This window comes from Trachinotus anak, unplaced genomic scaffold, assembly GCF_046630095.1.
Source record: "Trachinotus anak isolate AG129_WGS33_773 ecotype Australia unplaced genomic scaffold, CSIRO_AGI_Tana_v1 ptg000014l, whole genome shotgun sequence".
Classification (NCBI taxonomy): domain Eukaryota; kingdom Metazoa; phylum Chordata; class Actinopteri; order Carangiformes; family Carangidae; genus Trachinotus; species Trachinotus anak.
Window position 1 is genome coordinate 4835114 of NW_027273865.1, and position 20580 is coordinate 4855693.

The window sequence follows — 20580 nt, forward strand, 5'->3', positions numbered from 1 at the left end:
TTCCATGTAAACAACACACACACACTAAAAATATGAGGGTCTTTGTTGAAATTTATTTCAGCTTAAGGTTGCAAATATAAAATACAAACATTCATATTTACCAGAATAAACACAGCGATATGATCTGTTTTCTACACATTTCTTTCCCCATTGTGTAACACTCATGCAAGAGCTTCATAAAGCTTGTAACAGATGGTCTCTACAGTAACTAACATAGTATGATTTCAGCCCTTACACACTTATACCACAGCAAATGTACAATCAGTAGCTCTCCATCCTGGGAAAATGGGATAAACATGTCTGAATGAGAAAAGGAGGTGAGCTCTAAGAAGAGCAGAGTGGAATAAGATCCATGAGGGTCAGGTGTTACATCATTGTTAGCAGCACTCATTTATTTGCATCCGTATCTTACTTTAACGTTCCTGAGTGTTGAGTGAGTGTGTATGAATTTATTAAATGCTATCTCTGTATTAACATAAAACAGAAGTGTTGACTTTGAGTCTTCAGTAACTAGTTCAAGTAATCCTCTCTATAAATTAAAAAGAGCACAAAGAAATCTATGTCATACTAAAAGCTATTTTACTATTTATAATAGTGACTGGAGATGCATGGTGGATTTTAGGCATTTTAGTGAATAAGCATAGATGTAAAATTACAAGATGAAAGTTTCACTTAAAGTGGCCATGATCGAAGCTACAGAGAGTCGTCACACAAATCTGCAGCGCCTCTCGACTTCACAGAGCTTTATAGTGTGTTTCAGCTGTTCACTCTCACAGTGTTGCTTTCAAGCAGCTGTCTCCAGCAGAAAAGCTCTAAAAACCCACCGTCCACTACCTGCTCAGCACCAAACAGCAGCCGACATAGTTAGAGAACTTTAGAGCAGCAACTTTAGAGACTTTAAGCAGCTGAAGAGCCAGATGTTTCCTACAGGAGTTGGTAGAGACCAAAAACTAAAACAGAGTGAATATTAGACTTAAAGATCACAATAACTCCAAATCAACGATAAAGTTCTGGTCTGTAACCGCTGGATGTTTAAATAAGCAACTGTTGGCTACAAATATCCACTGATAAGGTGATGATAAAAATCTGTTACTGTAGGTTTAAATACGCTTCCACAGCTGATCTCCATTCATTTCTCTGTTTTGCTGCTTTCATGGGGCAGATACCCTCCAAAACAAATGATCAATAGTTTGGGTTTTTGTATTCACAAACATCTGGCAACTTCTGCACATGTTGCCTTGTGCGTCCTTCTGTAGTCCAGTGTTCACTCCTCTTAAACTCTAGTTTGCTGTTCAGCTGCCAGATGATTTGACTTTCCTCTTCAGAGACGAGCTACTAACTTTGTAGCCATGTCTGCTTTTGGCTGTGGGCAAATAGTGTCTGTTTTATCGTCTAAGCTTGTTTGAGAACTTTTGACCTTTCTGATGCATATTTGAGCAAATTTGCCTCTTTGTTTATAATTCCCCTAAAATTCAGTTTGTGTGACCTCTGTGGTTCACTGCGCTGTCTGCCTCGTCTTTGATACAACTCTGGGGAACAAAAGAAGATGTTTTCAAATCCTAATCCTGTGTCCCAATTCAGGGGCTGCATACTTCAGAGGATTCATTTGAAGACGGATTGTATCACAACTAAGCTGTCACATTTCGAAAGCCCCTTTGAGAATTGTGGCCTTTTCCTGGGCAATGAAGGATCCACCGGTTGGAGCCTTCATGGCCCAGCCTATCCCAAGATTCATTGCGTGCCAGTAATGAAAATAATATGGCAGCAAACAACACCAACACAGAGACTGAGGATTAAACTTTAAAATGTGGGGCTCCTCTGTGGCTCACCTGGCAGAGCACGTACCATTAAGGCTTAGTCCTATCCACAGCGGCCCGGGTTTCGAATCCAACCTGTGGCCCTTTGCTGCATGTCATTTCTCCCTCTCTCTCTCTCTCTCTCTCTACCCCCAACTTTCCTGTCTCTCTCACTGTACCTATAAATAAAGGCCTTAAAAGCCAGAAAAAAAAAAATAAAAATAATAATTTTAAAAAAAATTAAAAAAAAAACACTTTAAAATGTAAGTGTTGGGTTTCAGCTCAATTCAACAGTTGATGGTACAACTATTTAAACCACGTGTTGCCAAGGTTGCTAGGTGATAGGAGCCGCACTTTGCAACGCAGTGGTAAAGGCGGGCATAGCTGATGAGGCAAGGTTAAAATCCTCTGTAGGTCAGACCGTCTCATTTCAGCTCAGCCTTCATGGTCTACAAAGGGCCACGCCTTCTTAGGCTGCATCCGCCAAAGGATACGGCCCTGAGTCGGGACACAGTTCAAGAGTGCCTTTAAGTACATGGTGCAGCTGTCGCGTCATTGTTCAAGTGAGTCACTTCACTTCAATCCAAGGCCAGTTCATCAGTCATCAAAACAACACTGAGTCAGGCACACAACAATAACTTTGGGTATCTGTATAGCTTAAGACTGTTGTCTGAATACAGTGGAAGGTTAAAAACTCAACATGCAACATCAAACACGTAATTAAGTGTGTACTTTTAGTAGTATTATTAATAGGGTTGTTATCTGTTTGACACAACGTGAAACAATAAAGTCGTGTATATTGTGTATTTGATGAATGTGGGTGTCAATGAAAAACATGTAAAAAGACGGAGGACGAGTTATGTAATCGGTGTGTGCCTGATCACCATGTAACACACTGCAGCAACCCTAATTAATAATCAAGTATTGATAGATATTATTATCATCAAGATTTTGGTTGAAAATATATTTTTTATACATCATATATATGAGATGGTGCTGGTTGTTTTCAGATGGAGAATTTCCTATTTTGAATTTCTTAACTTATGTTAATTTATAAAAAAGTTGGTCCTTTTTTTCATGATGTGGAATGGAAGAACTGGACTGTGGTGCAAAACAGTAAACACATTAATGTTTTAATGATTATCATCTGGAAATATGAAAATAGATTTCGACCGACCTGCACATTTTAAAGGCAAAGGCATTTTTCACATTTAAATAAATTTCTTCAACAGTATAAACTTGATAGCTTAACTTCTCCCTCGTAAACCAAATGTAACATTTACATTTTGATCATTGTGCAAACGACTTCACGTCCCTGTTTTTAAAAAGATAATCTGTATGTCAATCTGCCTGTTTAACCTCAAATTTCATTTAAAACACATAACAATATTCTTTTCAGTGTTGTTAATAAAAATATATGTCAAAAGGATAAACTAGCATGAGGAACACAACCTCAAGTTAATTGTACATTAATTGTATTATTAATGTAAAAAAGTGTTTTCCTACAGTCTAAATGCTGGTGTTATTTGAAGTAGTTTAAAGGGTTTTGTGTTCAACAGTTTCCATCGTGTTTCACTTTTGAGTTAATAGTTAACTTGAATAAACTGAATTTGTTTCTAATCTAAACGCAGGAAGGAATGATGTTAGATTTCAAGTGAACAGGGAGGAAAGATTATAGTGCAATGTAAATATGTCAAAGTATAATCATTATGTGAATCACACTTTGTGGAGACATTAGTCATTACTGGAGACACAGATATTTGTTATTACTTTTTAAGTGAGTGATTGTTATAGGATGTGTGTGTTAGATTTTCAGAGTCTCCAGTTAAGTTTTTCTTGAGGGGAATCAAAGTGGGAAATTAACTTTGGTGTTGGGCGTCCGATGTGAGCAATCAATACAGGGCTGTGGGTTTCTCTCTCGCAAGAGTCAGAGACTGAACATCTGTCCAGTTGTGAGAGGTGTTGCATGTAGAAGGTGTGTGTGTGTATGTATGTGTATGTGTGTGTTAGCTGGTCCCACCAAGTGAACCTCGTCTTGTCAGGCTCTGTGTGCTGCAGCTCAGGCCTCGGACATCTGTCAAACGGCTCGACTGAGGAACAACAGAAACACATTACATGTGAGTGCAGAGATTTCACCCAGAAATTCTGTCACAATAACTGAAAACAACGCAAAAAAACCCAAAATGGTATCTTTTATAAAATATGTTGTCTTCTGAAAATATGACAAAATTTAATGGGCTAAAAAATTCTTATTCTTTTAGGGAAAGTGAGTTTTGTACTTGAATTTCACTTATTGTAATGTTTATAACAATCCACACAATTGTCAAGTAAGTAAATCCAAATTGTGCAATGCAGAAACACCACAACTGGTAGAATTTGGTACCAAATAAATCACTGAATCAAACAATATGAGAAACTTGCAGACTTACAGGTACTGAACATGCATATCACAGTGGTTAAATGAACTGAAACATCAACAGTGAGCTCACCTGAGCACCATCTTGACTCTCTCTGGCTCCAACATTTAACACATTCAGAGAGTTTGCTCTCTTCATTCTGAAAACAGGACAGAATAGCACAATTTACTGTTAATCTTTATAAAGGGGCATAAACACTCCCACAAGCTCAGTTTTAGTGTTGTTATTGGGGAAATGCAAGTGACACTGGTTTAACGGCGACAATGTGAAAGATGAAAAAAAAAAAACAAAAAAAAACATAAAACTTCTGCTACAAGCAATAAACCAGTTTAGACAAGTCAGCCATAAATTTGCAGAAGTGAACATCTCTTCCTCTTTAAATTGCCACCAATTGATATCTAAATTGTTCTTAATCCAAATACTAGATAAAATATAACCTCTTTTAAAAATGTACAGAAATGCACATGAACATGAGCCCTGAAAGGCAAGTGATTTCTTTTTCATCTGTATAAACAGCCCCTGAGGGGCAAAACAAAACAACACCCCCCCCTCCCCAAACAAACGGTTATTTTAGTTATTAAGCTATTTTTTAAAACTTTTTTTCCCTTTTCTTTCTTACCAGAAAAAAAATCACGTGTCTCTCAGGGCTTATTAATTAATTAATTTTAAAATGATTGAACAGGGGATTACCAGCAGATTTCTTTAACCAGCAAATTTCAATAAAAAGTCTGTGTGCATCCATGAACTGAAAAACGTCCTTTACTGAGTATCTGGTTTCAGCTACAGTTACATTCACAGTGGAGGTTTTAACACAATATTACCCAGCATTCCTCGGGGTCGTTTCCTCCATCCCGACTCCTCTCAGCTTGCGGACCAGTTTCTCGCTGCTCCGGCGTATTGACTCTCTGAGTTTGGTGAAGGAGCCGCTGCGCTTCAGGTTACTGAGCCCATCCTGTGTGCTGCCGTCCTCAGCTCCGGACCAGCTGGGACGACCTTCTCCTGGAGGACGGACCGACAGAATGACAAGGACATGAACATAAAAACAAAAACAACAACAGACCAGAACAAAAAACCTGTGCAGCAATAAAGTCATTACATCCCAGCGCTGCTGTACAACAGGACAGGACTGGTTCAGACAACTGAGGAGGAGAACAGCTGTGCATGCAGCAAGGTTTAAGATGAACCAGGAAATGTGTCGCTAATACAAATGTCATTTAGGTTGTCAATATTTGCCTGTGTTTTCACTTTCAAAGTAGTGGTTTTATATGATATGGTAGAACAGATCGCTCTAATGTGTTAACGTCAATTGAACAAATAAGAATGATTCAGCATTCTGGTTTAATGTCTCATCAAAGTTAAAATCACAGTATGTGCTAGCAGACATGGAAAAAAACAAAATGACAAATCCAAAAAATATAATAATATTATCAAATCTCTGTTTTGTACCTTCTACAGATCCAAACTCCTTTTCATGTGCTCTGGTCAGGATCTCTTTGTAAAGAGCCTCAGCTTGTCTGTATTTCCCCTGTTTAAGGTAGCACGATGCCTGAGAAGGAGACAGAAACAAGGATGATGAAGAGTGAAGGTCTGAATGAACAACAACAAATAATGTAAAATCTGATATACGTAGCTCAGTGAACATTGTTCAATTATGGTATTTGGAGGCCTAAAGTAAGAGTCACTTAGTAAAGTTATATTAAATAGTTATTGTTTTGTAGTTGTCATATCACAACACATGATGTGTGACCTTGGACCTATCTAAATGTGCAGTGACAAACTGTGAGAACCAGTTCCCTCATGTCTCACCAGGTTGTTCTTGGTCTTGGCCACATTTGCATCGTCTGGTCCCAGTTTGCTCTGGTAGATGTGCAGAGCGCGTTCGTAGTACTGCTCCACCTCCTGGTACTTCCCCTGGTTCTGACATAGCAGAGCCAGGTTGTTCAGCTGCTTGGCAACATCTGGGTGGTCTGTACCCAGAACCTGAGGGGAGACAAAACACTGTGTGGCTGAACAATACCAACAGTTTTCCTTAAAAAATTACAGCAGCTAATGCATAACACTCTTTAGCATGATATCCTTTACTGAAGTAACAGTCGTAATACCACGCCGTAAAAATAGTCCAGTATGAGTAAAAGTCCTGGATTCAAAATCATCATCACTATCAAAAATAAAAGTACTTGTCATGCAGGAAAATGGCCCCTATGGATGCTCTGGCACATACAATAATAATGGCTTTTTATTATAAGATTTATTATGATATGATTTATTATATGATTTTACCTACTTCATATTGTGGAGTAGTTTATCTGTAACAAGGCATTATATTTCACAAAAGTGAAATATAAGTAAAGTAAAAAGTGCAGTTTGCCTCTGACAAGTAGTGAAGCTGATGTATGAAGTAATACTCAAAACTGTACTCAAATACAATACTTCAGTAAAGGTACTTCACTCCATTCATGTACTGGAGAAGGTTGAGATAGAAGCGTAACATCCTGAGCACATTCTGTATCTGGAGGGTAAAGAAGTAAAATAGTGACTTGACAAGTTAAAAACAACCCATTTTAACTGTTAAGATCAGGCTGATGACAGCTGCGACAGTTCCCCAAGAAAAAAGAAAAGACTTTTACTTATTTTAAACTGAATTTCAAATTCAGATACTTAGTTTTATTTATTTAGTCAATTTAAACAACAAACGATGTTACAAAACTGTGGAAAACTCAAGTCGAGTCAACAATATATATGATAAAATATGAAGAATTGAAAATACAGTCCTTTGGAGACAAATGTTTAATGGTTTAATATCCTTCAAGCAAAGGAAAAAGATAGAAAAGAAATTTCCTGAAAATGACGACATGTAAGTGATTCTCAAAGTTTTAAAATCAGAGTTACATTAGTTGAAGTTAGTATTTGTGCTTAGGGTTGAAGTTAGAATTAGGATTAGGTTGTGTTAAAGTTAAAGTTTGTTATGTAGCAGTGAGAATCAGGAACTGTATGAACTCTGAGGCTCCCCATGAGGTAGTAACGCGAAACCTGTCGTTCTCACCTTCTCTCTGATCTCCAGAGCTCTTTTACACAACGGCTCTGCTTCCTTGTATTTTCCTCTTTTCCCATAGAGCACTGCCAGGTTGTTGAGCGTCGCTGCCACCTGCGCACACACATACGTGTATATCACATAACAGCTCAGTAAGTCTGATCTAAACTACATTAAACAACGGTAAAGGACTGATACAAGTATTTTTAGGTCATGTAGAGGCAGCACTCAGACAGGGATAAAACAGTGGTGAGTGAAAATAAAGTAAAACAAATACAACAAAACAAACTTTAGAGGCCACATGTTTCAGAAGTTATTACAAGATGTCTGTGACTGCAGCTGCATTATTAAGGAAAGGTAACGTACAGCTGGATGGTCCATCCCAAGAGTCTTCTCCCTGATGGCCAACGCGTCGTTCAATAGGTTGGCTGCTTCTTTGTATTTGTTCTGGTCTCTGTAGGAAAAAAAGAAAAACATGTCTCACTATCTGTCACCTCAGATCAGATTTTTCAAATAAAGATCACATGGGGTTGATCAAAGGAGTAATTGTTCCATTGTTGGTTTTATCATTAGTGATTATACTATACTATATAGAAATTTGAGACAGTTCGTAACGACTTCAAACCTCAGTTAAATTGTAAAACAAAAACACCCGTCTCAAAAGATGTCAACCAGGTGCAAATGTAAATCAAGGATATTATTGTTTTCAAGGAGGTTGATCAGCTTTAGCATTTGTCACCATGGTGACTGGCCCGTACCTGTACACCAGTGCCAGTATATTCAGCATGGTGGCTACGTCTGGATGGGTGTGGCCTGAGGACTTCTCCAGGTCTTCCAATGCCTGTTGAGACATGATCGTCAGATACAGCAAAGCAATTCAATAATAATTCAGGCCCACCGCCTGCAGACCAACGTGAGGGTCCAGAGTGATGCCACCTGAGGGGCTGTCTGTGGAAAACTGGAATTTAACCTCCCTGATGGGAAGGAGCTAGACCTGGTGCAGGCTTTGTTATGGGACCAAAACAGTTACAACAAGCTGTACAGGGGACCAGATGGAAGCCCCTCGCACCTGTTTGCAGAGCGGCACCGCAACTTCGTATCGTCCCTGGGATGCATACTGGATGACCAGGTTGTGAAGCGTTCGAAGGCGGGCGGGGATCTCGTAGCCACCCTGCTGGGCTGCAGCTGCTGCACTGCTGTGGTGAGGCTGGGACACTGAACAGCAATAAACAGACAAATACAAAGCAGAACATTCATCTCACATTTACAAATGGTAAAACTTTTACTTCAGTAAACAGCAGACAGACATGGCACGCCTCTTCCAACACAAATGAGTTGGCTTGATTTAACTAGACCCAGATCATGATCAAGATGTAACCAATCAATTCAATTAACTTTACTACTGAGTCATATTCATCCATTTCTTTTTTCAAGCATGTTTGTCACTGTTTTATTTCATCACAGCTTTAAATTAACATATGTTGTGTAGCTGCACCTAAAAAGCCTCATCTCTGTAGCCATCATGTGACTCTCCACTCATGTTGCATTGTTTGCAATATCAGTGCTGATACACAACACAACTTCATACAATATTTTGAAGGTGCTTGATGTTTTTGAAGAACAAATTTGATGACAAAATAAGTTAAGTTTACTCTACACACCTTGCCTCACACTGATTTTCCCTCTCATGCTTTAAACTCATTATCACTGCATGTGATGCAGCCACTCACAATGTGACATCAGAGCTTGAAATGTCTTTGCTGTGTGTGAAGAGTTGTTACTCAAAATATCATAAGCAGTGGAAACAGTTACACTCTGACTTTATCCACAGAGAATGAAAACTTGTAGTACTAACAGGAGGATGAAAACATTTTCCCACCAGCTGTATCTACCCAGGTACTTAGTCTGAATTTTATTTTTCTGAGCTTTTACACCATCCTGGCAGGAAATAGTGTGATGCCCACAGCATTCAATGACACAAACTAAACACCAATGTCTCCTTACATTCATACAACACCTCCACTGCATTGGAACAGTATCTCATATCTGGTGTTTCGTGTTTTATTTTTATTTGGTGAACGAACCCTTTCATATTTGATCTGTAAAGATGAGCATATCACATCTGTCCTGTGAATGGTTTTAACACACATCACTGTTACAGACATAAAGGTCTGTAATAAACACACATCCACACACCCCAGCAGAGCCTTACTCTGTGACTGTTCCTCATCCTCAGTAGGAAAGAGATCATCCAGGGACTCTTTGTTGGAGGACGTGTCTTTGTCATCCTGAAGGAGAAACAAACACCATCATCATTATCATACAGATAAATGATCTCATCACGTTATATTGAAATATTTCCCCATGTGTATGATATTCAGTAGTTTTATGAGGGTTAAAATTCTGAATTAAAACTGCTGGATATGAACAGTTAGTCAGAAAAGAATTGCTCGCAGTGACAAACCCAATGAACTCCACAGATTTACACAGCATTCAGCTCAGTGTCAGTTTGCTCTCATCAACCTCATTCCAGCAGCAGCAGCACACAGCTTTAATTACAAACAAGCTCTAATAAACCCACTGTACACTGTCTGTCCAACACGAAACACAAGTGGAACATCTAACAGCTACAGAACCAGATATTTCTCTCACAAGTTGGTGGAGACCAAAGTGGAGCTAAAAGCAGAGTGAATATTGGACAAGCATTCACAAACCCGAATGAACGTTAATGTTTTTCCATTTCTGCTGAAATTGTATATAAATAACTGTCTGCTCCAGGAAAACATTAACATTGACAGCTTTCTGAAGCGATAATATGTCAGTTCATCTGCCCCCAGAGGTCACAATGTATTGTAACTGCAGCTTTAAGAATCAGTTTAAATCCTGTGATAAAATCCTGTTTGGAAAATTCACAGGTTCAGTTAGGCCTACACTGATCTTTCTTAGGTTTCAGTCAGATCAGGTTCAGGTCAGATTCAGCTTTTAGTTACACTTGTTTATTTAATTTTATCTTTATTCATATTATTTTTAATGAATTCCCTGATTGGGAAATCACAGGGCCCTGACAAAGGCCTTGTGCCTTGTGTGTTGGTTAAATAAAGAGAAAGTCAACTAGTGTTGCCAAGTTGTTTATCGACGTTTGATCCTTTGTTATTTGTTAACACAAACCTGGTTAACACCGGGTGAAGAGGTTATATTGCAATATCTCCCTGAACATACACAAAGAGACATTTGTGTTTGTGCTGTCTGTCCTCACCAGCTGTGGCTCATCCTGGTCGTATTTGCGTATGGAGGACATGAACTGCAGGTGTCTGTTCTGCTCCTCCAGCGTGACCACCTCCTGCTCCCTATCCTGCAGCCGCTGCTGAGCTCCAGCCAGCTCATCCCTCAACCACTGGTTCTCCTGACAGAGACGACGCACCTGAGGAGGCAGAGGACGCAAAGACAGAGACGGAGGAAGTGAGGAAAGGGTGAGAAAAAGAAAGAAGGTGAAGGGGATGGAGAAAGAGAGGAGAAATGATGTAGGATGACAAAAGGATGATGAGAAAGGAGAGCAAATGGAGGAAGAGGGTGTAGAGCAAAAGGAAAGAAAGGAGGAAGAAGAGGATGCATATGGAAGAAAAGGAGGAGACAGGGAGAAATGGTAAAATGAGACCAAAGATGAAGGACAGAGAATGGGAGGAAGACAGGAATGAGTAAACAGAAATGAAGAAAGGGCAGAGTAAAGGAGGAAGTAGGAGGAGAAGAAGAGGGTGAAGGAGGAGGATTTCAGTATGCTTGATTTTTTCTTTTTGTGCAGAAAACCACAAAACCTTCAACAAAACAAGGTTGGATTAAAACTCCCCACACAGAAAACACAATGGAGGATTCAGCAGAAGGATTTTGGAGTCACCCTGTATGATGAATTTTATTAAAACCACAACATCCAGAGCTCCAGAAAATATATCGTCAGTGAACCATCCATCTGCTCTTTATCTCATTTCCCTTCTTCTTCTTATTTTTTTTATTTATTTTTTTTTTACAGAAACTCACCTGAGCTCGCAGCTTCTGTTTCTCTGCCTCCAGCGATCCCAGGTGAGCTGACAATGCCATCATCACCTGAAGGAATGAGAGACAACTGAAACATGGCACACAGAGGCAAAATACAACATTTCTGTACACTTTGCTTTTAAAAGAACCTTCAATGTTAAATAAACTTTTACTTCAGTCAGTTTCATTTGTACTTTTGTACTTAGCTTTTAACACCTTTTACTTTTACTCTGTGTTTTTGTATGGGAAAGTTATTTTTTGAGATGTTTAGATAAATTAACTTTAACCTTAACGGACCTGCCTAGATTGCATTTTTCCTGCCAGTTATTGGAAAAATGTTATTGTTGAAATTTGTCTTTTGTTTGGACAAAAATTTCAACCAAAATAGCTGAGAAATTAAAACTGATGACATTTTAAAAATAACTTTAAAAAAAGAATTTGAAAAAAAACTTACACACCCCAAAAAATTAAAAAACAAACAAAACAAAACAAAAAAAAAGCTTTTGTCCTTATTCTTTTCTTCTGTTTGTACCTGTGCCTCGCTCAGCCCCAGCTCTATCCTCTCCAGTGATTGGCAGATGATGCTGCTCTTCTCCTGCTCCACGCTGCCGCTCTCTGGCGCCGGCCGGCTCTCCACCACCTCCTGCAGGCTCTCCAGCAGACTGCGGTTCTCTCCTCTCAGCGCCTCCAGCCCCGCGATCACCTGCTGTGTGTTGCACAGAATCTCCTCCGCCGACAACATGGCTCCAACTCTGAGGTTCCTCCTCTCACAACTGACCTGGGAACAGTACAAAGAACAATGCACATAAGATAATAAGATAACAAATACTTTATTATAAATTCACAGTTATCCAGTATCTTATTCATGGATTTAGTTAAATTAAGATTAAGATTGAGTCTGTGCCAATAAACACTGCCTTTGTCTGAGTTGTTAAATAGTCTAATAGCAGTGGGAACAAAGGATTTCCTGAACTGCTCAGTCCTGCAGTGCAGAGAGATGAGGCGTTGGCTGTTGCTGCGGTTACTTCTCTGGCCTGGAGGGATGTTGTGGAGAGGATGGTTGGTATTGACCAAGACGGCTGCATCTTATAGTGCATGTGTCTCTCAACAGTCTTCAGTCCAGACTCCTTCCAAGCTCAGACCCAGCCTTTTAACACATAGAAGTCATTAAAGCAGTACTTCTAGTGGTAGATGTAAAGGGGGCAGCAGTGATAAAGGCAAATGCCACTGCCACTACACTTGTGGTATCAGAAGAGGTTAGGGTTGCAAAGGGGCTGAAAATTTCTGGAAACTTTCCGGAAACTTTCCATAGGAAGTTAAGCTGGGGAATTTTGGAAATATTCCAAATTGGAAACTGTCTATGGGAGTTATGGGAATTTATGGGAATTATTGGGAATTTATGGGAATTATTGGGAATTGGGGGTAATTTAAACAAACTGTATCATATACAAACATAAATGTAAATATTTTTGTTTTGTCATTTTTCTGTAGAATAAAATAACAAAACAGCTTGTAAAAACACTAATGCAATGGCATGAACAGAAATATAGTTGGCAAAACAATTGGAATGGTCTTCAAAATATTTTACAATTGATGTACAAACTCTTGTATGGTTACAGAAAACCGTCTTGCAGGAGTCAGAAAAAACAGCATCACATTTGAAGTAGCTATAATAAGCTAGCCTCTTAAATGGTCAATGAAATGAAAAATAGCTTACATTTAGCACCTAACTTACCAGCTGTGTGGGGTTTAAGCAATCATCTGTGTGATGGAGGAGTGCACAGTGCATGCAGGGGACGTGGCCTCAATAGCCCTGCAGTAAGCAGGGATAAAATCTAGTTGTTTTAGCCAAGATTATGCTACAATATATTTTCCCCAACTATATTTAAGTTCCCTGTTGAGGGCCAACCTTCAATTTTGTAAATTTCTGTTTTATTCCCATAAATTCCCGTTAATTCCCATAAATTCCCGTTTATTCCCATGGAAAGTTTCCAACTTTGAAAATTCCCAGAATTTTGCAACCCTAGAAGAAGGACTAATGTTTACCAGCAGCAGTAGAATTTGTCATGATAGCAGCAGTAGTGGTAATTTAATAGTAGTAGTAATAGTAGGAACGTCAGTAGTAGTAGTAGTCGTAGTAGTTGTGACATAGCAGGAAAGTAGGTATATTTGTAGTAGTAATGGGAGAGGAGGTTGGTGAACTTCTAGTAGTAACAACACTGGTAAAAGTAGAGTATAAGTTGTAACAGTATCAGTTTTGTGCTAGACAATAACTTTAACTTCCAACATGTGGGGATTAATATAACGGCACCTTCTTTAAACACAAGCAGATTTTAAACTGCGATAAATCTTAATATTAGTATCAACTCTGTGGTCCAGTCTCATGTGATAAAGGTAAAGAAGACTTTGTGGAAAGAGGAGAGGAGAAGATGTTTGGGTGAGGATGACAGACACTGACTGAGGAGTCACCTACTGGTTCTACAGGCTGAATCTACACAGAAGCTTCTTGTTGGTTTCACTGAATTAATTCATCCCAATCAGTAAACAGACCTGATAGTAAAAGGTAAGGAGACCGGATTCAAATGTCCTTTAGGTGTTCATGACATGGTTCCTGCCCAAAATTCAACTATGTGAGAGAGTTTCTAATACTCAGTAACTGTGGGCTCTCAACACTAACAAACAGAAAAACACTGTTCAGAACTGTCTGCAACTTCATTTAACACAAACATGATGGTTTTCAGTTTCCTCTTTTCTAGTCTGATCTGGGACTGAGAGGAGAAGTGGGGATATGGAACTGAATACAAACATTACAGTGTATGTTTAACACGCAGACAGATTATTATCAAGATCAGCCTGAGTCAACATATTTCTGTTTGCATGTCAGGTCATCAGCAGTATCAGGTTTAGTGATTTAAGTCTAAGGTAAGACTGAGGATTTTTAAAACATATCATCAAGTATCATGCTCAGGTTTCCTAAATGAATATAACACAAGGCTTCAGACATCCGACCTGATCTATGAAATACAGTTCAAGACTGACTTTTCATTATCATGTAGTTCCACTACAAAGTATCTGTCTGTATGTTGTGCTCTGATTTTATTCTGTCAAAAACAACCTCAACACCTTGTCCACAGGACAACCAGTCCAACATGAAACATGGAGGTACAGACAGAAAACATACAAAAGCAATCAAAAAATAAAAAACAATATATAACACATAACACAAACAACTTGTTCTGAACACTGTATATCTGAGGTATGTTTCTGTCCACCCAGTGACAGAAAAGCATTTTTTTTTAAATCACAGACTGATAATAAAAAAAACATAAAATGATATTTAATTATGAGTCGAAAGTATTGATGTTGGACTTTCACACAATGTCTCATTTATATCTGTATAAATGCATGCAGCATTTTTGAAAGAAATATTTCAAACAATTAATGATAAATATTTCCACAGATTTACAGGCATTTACATACTTTCAATAGAAAACGAGCTTGAATAATGTAACTGTAAACAGACTGCATTATAATTTTATGTTATATTCTTTCTGCTTTATTTGTGTGTGAAACATTGAAACAATATTTTTTTTATCTTATATTTTGAGTGACGATCACAAACTATTTGGGCCTATCCAAGTATCTATATTCACATTTAATTCTCTTTATATTTTTAGATTTCTATGAAACTACACGGTGGGAAGATATTAACCAAAATGAACCTGGACTCGAGAGGAGGGTTAAGCGCTAAAATACAGTAACACACACACACACACACACACACACACACACACACACACACACACACACACACACACACACACACACACACACACACAGTCTGTCTGTGCGCTTTGTTTACTGTGGGCGGCGCAACAGGCCTCAGCGTCGGTTTTCCACCAAGTCAGGAGAATCATATACTATTATGCTAATTTCAAGCTGCCACAAACCTCTCAGCTGATTGAAAAACTACTGCGTCACACTGCAATACATTTCTGTACTTTTTTACAAATTAATTTAATTTAATTTTGCTGTGACTGAGTGAAAACATCACTTGCTGCTGTACAACACATAACCATTTGCCTGCGGGGGATAATTATGCACTACAGCAGGATGTAAACACACCAGCACACACGCAGACTTCATTTCAGATCCACATCAACATAAAGTTATTTATAGCCTACCTGCTAAGTCCGGGCTCCGGCGGCGTGGTTTCGTCTTTTTGTCCACTCTGAGCCGATGTAGTTATTTTTATGTGGGCAGCGGAACCTGTCAGACACAGCGGAGCATTTCCTCTCACAGTATCCGTCGGTTTATTTAATGTTGAACAGGTGAGACTGTAAAAACCGGAGGCTGTATATCATTCACCTGCCGCCTCCTCGGCTCTCAGCTGCTCCTGTAGTTACAGAGCTACCAGCGTCAACTTCCGCTTCTCGCCTTCAAACTAAAAGCCCGACCAAGTCACATGAAAGACAATATTGCTGCTTTCTAGTTAGGCTGTACTGTGCAAGAGCCACATAAAAGTGTTTGACTTTTGTAACTAATCTAAATATGCTGATTTTGTTGGCTTTTAATGACATGTGTTTTATTGTTATAATATTTCATGGAGGCTTACAAGATACGCTTGAATGGGTTTCTGATGTGTATTTACACAAAGTCTGACCTAAAGTTAATATGCAAGTAATCCTTTTTGTCCTAAATTAATGTTTACAGATTTTCAAGCAAAATTAAATTTCAACACACTTTTTTTTTTTTTTTTAAATTTTGGTCCCAAGAATGGTTTCACTGTGGCTGATGACTAAACGTTGTATCCGACTCTGAGTCATGTCCTGTTTTTGATCAGATGTGGGATATGATGGTTGAATCATGTGCATAGTTGGACCTGTGTCTACAGCACCATGTCATCACTGGAGAATCGTGGGAAAACCTGGTTATTCATATTTCTTTATGCAACGCTGAAATATTCTCCAGGCATCTGATTGCTAAGTTGGATGAATACCTGCACAGACAGGGATGAGAAAGCTTTATAAGGTGTCTTTTGTTTTTGCCCCAGGAAAACACAACAGGCATATACTGGTTTGCTAAACTTAGCTTAGTCACATTTATACAGAATTTAATGCTCATATGTTCAAATATAAAATGGGACAGTACAAAAACCTGACCCAAGATGTATAATTTACCACAAGCTGGAGTCTCTGAAGCTTTGTGACTTTTACTTAACCACAGTAAACAGACCACAACACAAATGGAGTGCATGTGCAGTTGACACATGGAGACATATGGGAGACTTTAGCTTCCTGTGCCACATCAAATCCTTTTTATTGTAATAAAACTTTCCATGACAAAAGGATGACTTTTCTCATCTCCACCGAAGAATAATTCCAAGACAATAAAAGAACATAGAAGACAGAATGAGTAATGAATAAAATAACAAATAAAAAATAAATTGTGGAATAGTTCTGTCTGTTCCAGAGACCCAGCTAAAAATAAAAGGGGACACAGCCATTTCAGTCAGGGCCCCGAGGCTCTGGAGTGATCAGGTCAGCTGAGTCCGTAAACTCTTTTAGACTCTTCCTAAAACATACCTTTAACAGGAGCTATCAAGAGCTTTTCCTGGATTAATTTACCCTTGAACTGTATTGACTCTGACTTTTTTATGTTTTTCTTCTTTTTGAAATCCATTGATTTAATTGATTTTATTTTGCTGTCTCTGTCAAGCACTTTATAAGGCAGCTTTTGAAAAGTGCTCTATAAATTAAAATTTATATTATTATTATTGTAAAATACTAAAGTTTTGTGTAATAACCTGACATACTACTGACATGAGTAGAACTCAACAAGGTTATAATCTTAAAATAAAACTTTATAGCGCTTTTATTCTGTTTATTCTGAAGGCAAAGTCTCATGATTTCCTGCAGTTGTTCGCTTATGTGTCTATGACTTGACGAGGCTGAGGCGCTTACCTGATCCCATGTTTCCCACCATACACCGCGGCACCGGGGTTGGCCGTCACGTCCTGCCCGAGACAAGGCCATCTGCCGGAGAGATGAGCTGCCTGCAGGAGGAGAGCGGAGGACTAGGAGTATTAATGACACATAATCAACGGTTAACAGTCTGTGTTTGAGCCCCGTGAAATGGAGTGGGAGGTGCTTACACTCTCTCCCTCTCTAGATAAAAAGATAACTCTAGATGAGTCTAGATTAAAGGTAAATCATTTCATAATATTTTTATTTTAACCGTTCTGTCCTTCAGATTAAATTAAACTACCCATCTTTCTAAATGATTGCCCTTTACTTTGAACCCTCTGTGTTCCTCTCCTTGGACCTGGTTACTAACAATATCTTATTTTAAGGTATAATCACATGTGTATTACCAAACTGATTCAGTACTAGAATGAAAATGTAAATAATATGGTGTTAATGAACTAATCATAATTAAAAAACAAATATGTCCACTGCCTTTTCAACAAATATTACTGATGTATAACCTTAAAACTACTACTAACTGTATGTTCTTTTTTAAAAACTGTGAGTTAATTAGGAAGTGAGCATCTTCTTCCAGCACTGTGTTTTGAATGTTTGACCGAAGTGTATGGGTGTCAGTTTTTTGTATGTGCATTCAGTCATACACACAAGGTAGCATATGGGCTATATTGTATCCTGTGTAAACAAATTTTAATTCTTCAATCTGTGCTGTGATTTGTCTCAGGTCTCCATGCAGTCAGATTAACTGGGTGGTCTGTGTGTGTGCATGACCCAGGGGTCACAGTGGACTTATTAATGTCACATTAGCTTAGCTGGTGGACTAACAAGGTTTTAGAAAACAATCAACTTGAGTTACATTAAGACTTTTACAGCAGCGTTTAGTGGGAATCTGTGGGGCCACAGCTCAGCAGCTTAACATGAACTAACTTGCTGCAAACAAACAGGATCTAAAGAACAAACACTACATGTTTGTGTGGGTGTGCAGAGTGTTGCGGTGAGCCTGTATCCATCCCTCATTCCCTGTGTTTTCCTGCTCTCCTTTTCCTTGTGTGGTATGTTTGTGCCCAGTTTGTTGTTTCTCCCTCTCTCTCTCTGTGTCTGTGTGTGTGTGTGTTTGTCTGGCTGGGCGTGGCTATCCAGTTCCTTCTCCCACCAATCCACCTGAGCGCTCATCACCTCAACAACTCTACAAGCCCCTGCAGTGTTTAAACCCTGGCTATTCCCTGTAGTCTTCTCCAGATTGTTCAGTCTGTATGTGGTACAAGCTTCAGCTATGGTTGTGGGTCCTTGTGCTTGTCTGTTAATTCTGTATTTGCCTCCATCATTCCAGTCTCTCCTGCCTGTCACATCCACCTCAGTCTTCATCCCCTGTTCCATTTTGGATCATTATTTCAATTGTCCTGTTCTGCCATACCAGCTTCATCCACCTGCCACTCTCCTGTGATAAATCCACCCCGTCTATAACAAGCCTGCAATAAAATTGCCTTTGAACTGTAAACAATCTCCACGTTTGGGTTCTGCCTTTTCACTGAACTGATTTCACGGCTCATAACAGAGAGAGGGTTGTTAACTTTGCAAAGTGGAGAACATTTTTTTTGTTGATAAATTTTTATTGAGAGATAAATTGCTAATAAATATTTATTTATAGTCTTGGTTTATCAGTTTTTATGGTGACATTTTTGGTGCTCTGAAATCTTGGTATTTCTGACATCCTAAATGTCGCCTGCTAATCAAACAGCTTAACTAACTGTGTCAGGAGCACAGTGACTCATGGGCAGATTACAAGCCAATAGGCCCCTGAGTATAGACATGTAAAATACTCTGCACCCTTCCCACACAGGAACAAGAAGCCAGGTTGAAAGAGAGGCAAATTGACAAGGCAATAATGGCATTTTGCTTGTGAACTAGAACTCTATTATTGTTGCTCTTGGTTGAGAAACTGGCTAAATTTAAATCAGACAGGTCAATAATACGACCAAAAATAAATTCAAATCAGAGATCAAATCAAATCAAATCGTGGTCTGTGCTCTGAGCAGGAAAACATCCAGTAAGACACAACATGAACCACGGGAACATTTGTGACACTGACAATGTCAGTGTTTCCTGAAACACTAGTGTGACAGACTTGTGATGGTGTGTGATAAATGTAGCAGCTGTATTCATATGTTGGCTGAGCTCAACTAATATTTAACTGTTGTCATTATTTTTGTCTGTGGAGGAAAGTTTCCTGCTGAAGTGTTGGCTCGTTAAACTGTCTGTTATTGATGAGAGGAGCTGCTGTGACTGGCTTGATTGAAGTGTCCTGTGGCTCCACCTGCTGCTGTCACATATGTTTGATCAATAATCAATGATAATGAATATCATTTGATTATTTGGTTCTACCATTGTGTTTGGTGTCATTTTAGTAGGCCTATGACATTTTTAAGTAGAGGGTGACTTTACCAGTCCTCAGGCACTGATAGCTGGTGATGTCACTTGTGAGGTCACAAGTTCTCCTAAACAGAGATTGTAAGTAAGAGCCGTTTCTGCCATAAATCTCAATCCACAATCCCACAGAGGAGAAGTGGATCACTCTGGTGGTCGGGGGGACACCGGGTTCTTGGCTGCAGCGGCCGCAGCCCAAGACCCTTGGTCCACGAGCACGAGCCTCAAACTCGTGGGTCACCAAGGCCCAGTCCTCAAGCGTCTGTGAAGTGGCTCGCTTTTCAGCATTGCCGATCATCAGACCTGATCCGGACCAGAGCCTTCACCAGTTCTCTGTGGGAAAGTGTGGCGGTCAGCTCGTTGAGAGCACTGGGACATTTCCCGGTGGCTTGAGGGCTGCTTTGGCCTGCGCTGAAACAAAGGTTTGAGGTTCATGCTCTTTGCTGAGGTCCCACAGACTCACAGCTGCCTGTGGGTCCTCAGAAGAACAGAGCACACACTTTCATACAAAAAACCAGTCATACAAAACACAGGCAAACAACACGCACAGGTCAGTATTACGACCAGGACCTCCTCACCCCCCTTCCCAAAATCAAACATATTTGTCTGACAGGGAAGTTGAGTCTGTGCTTTTATTGATTTCTTCAGTCTATCAACACTCCCCTCTCTGTGTTTTGTTGCATGTGCCTTATGTGTGACAGTTATGTGAGCGGGTTGATGGACAGCTCAGCTGTTAGGTGGCAACTGACAGCGGTGGTGTAGGCAGGGCCCGGCCATATAAGGTCACTGGTCCCTCGGGAAACTCCTCCAGGCCTCTGGGGCCCCTGCAAACAACCCTGCTGCTCACCCACAGACTGTATATGTAAAAAAGTGTGCACTGTATGTGCACCTGGAGTCAG

The 20580-nt window shown here is 39.4% G+C and overlaps 1 protein-coding gene across 3 annotated transcripts; it reads right to left on the bottom strand.

The window, feature by feature from the left end:
- Positions 1-33: 33 nt before the first annotated feature.
- Positions 34-15678, bottom strand: klc3 (kinesin light chain 3). 3 transcript variants are annotated; one of them, XM_071496199.1, is made up of 16 exons: positions 15458-15678; positions 12299-12420; positions 11806-12051; positions 11277-11342; positions 10501-10665; positions 9457-9532; positions 8314-8459; positions 8003-8085; positions 7611-7698; positions 7257-7358; positions 6020-6193; positions 5660-5759; positions 5035-5212; positions 4286-4352; positions 3817-3886; positions 34-1529 (listed from the first exon to the last, which is right to left on the bottom strand). In XM_071496199.1, the coding sequence occupies exons 2-16, from the start codon at positions 12368-12370 to the stop codon at positions 1393-1395; spliced, it is 1770 nt and encodes a 589-aa protein (XP_071352300.1). In that variant the 5' UTR covers positions 12371-12420; positions 15458-15678; the 3' UTR covers positions 34-1392. The 3 variants fall into 3 exon arrangements, with proteins under 3 accessions (XP_071352300.1, XP_071352302.1, XP_071352301.1); XM_071496201.1 differs by having other exon boundaries at positions 12247-12420; XM_071496200.1 differs by lacking the exon at positions 12299-12420.
- Positions 15679-20580: the final 4902 nt, after the last annotated feature.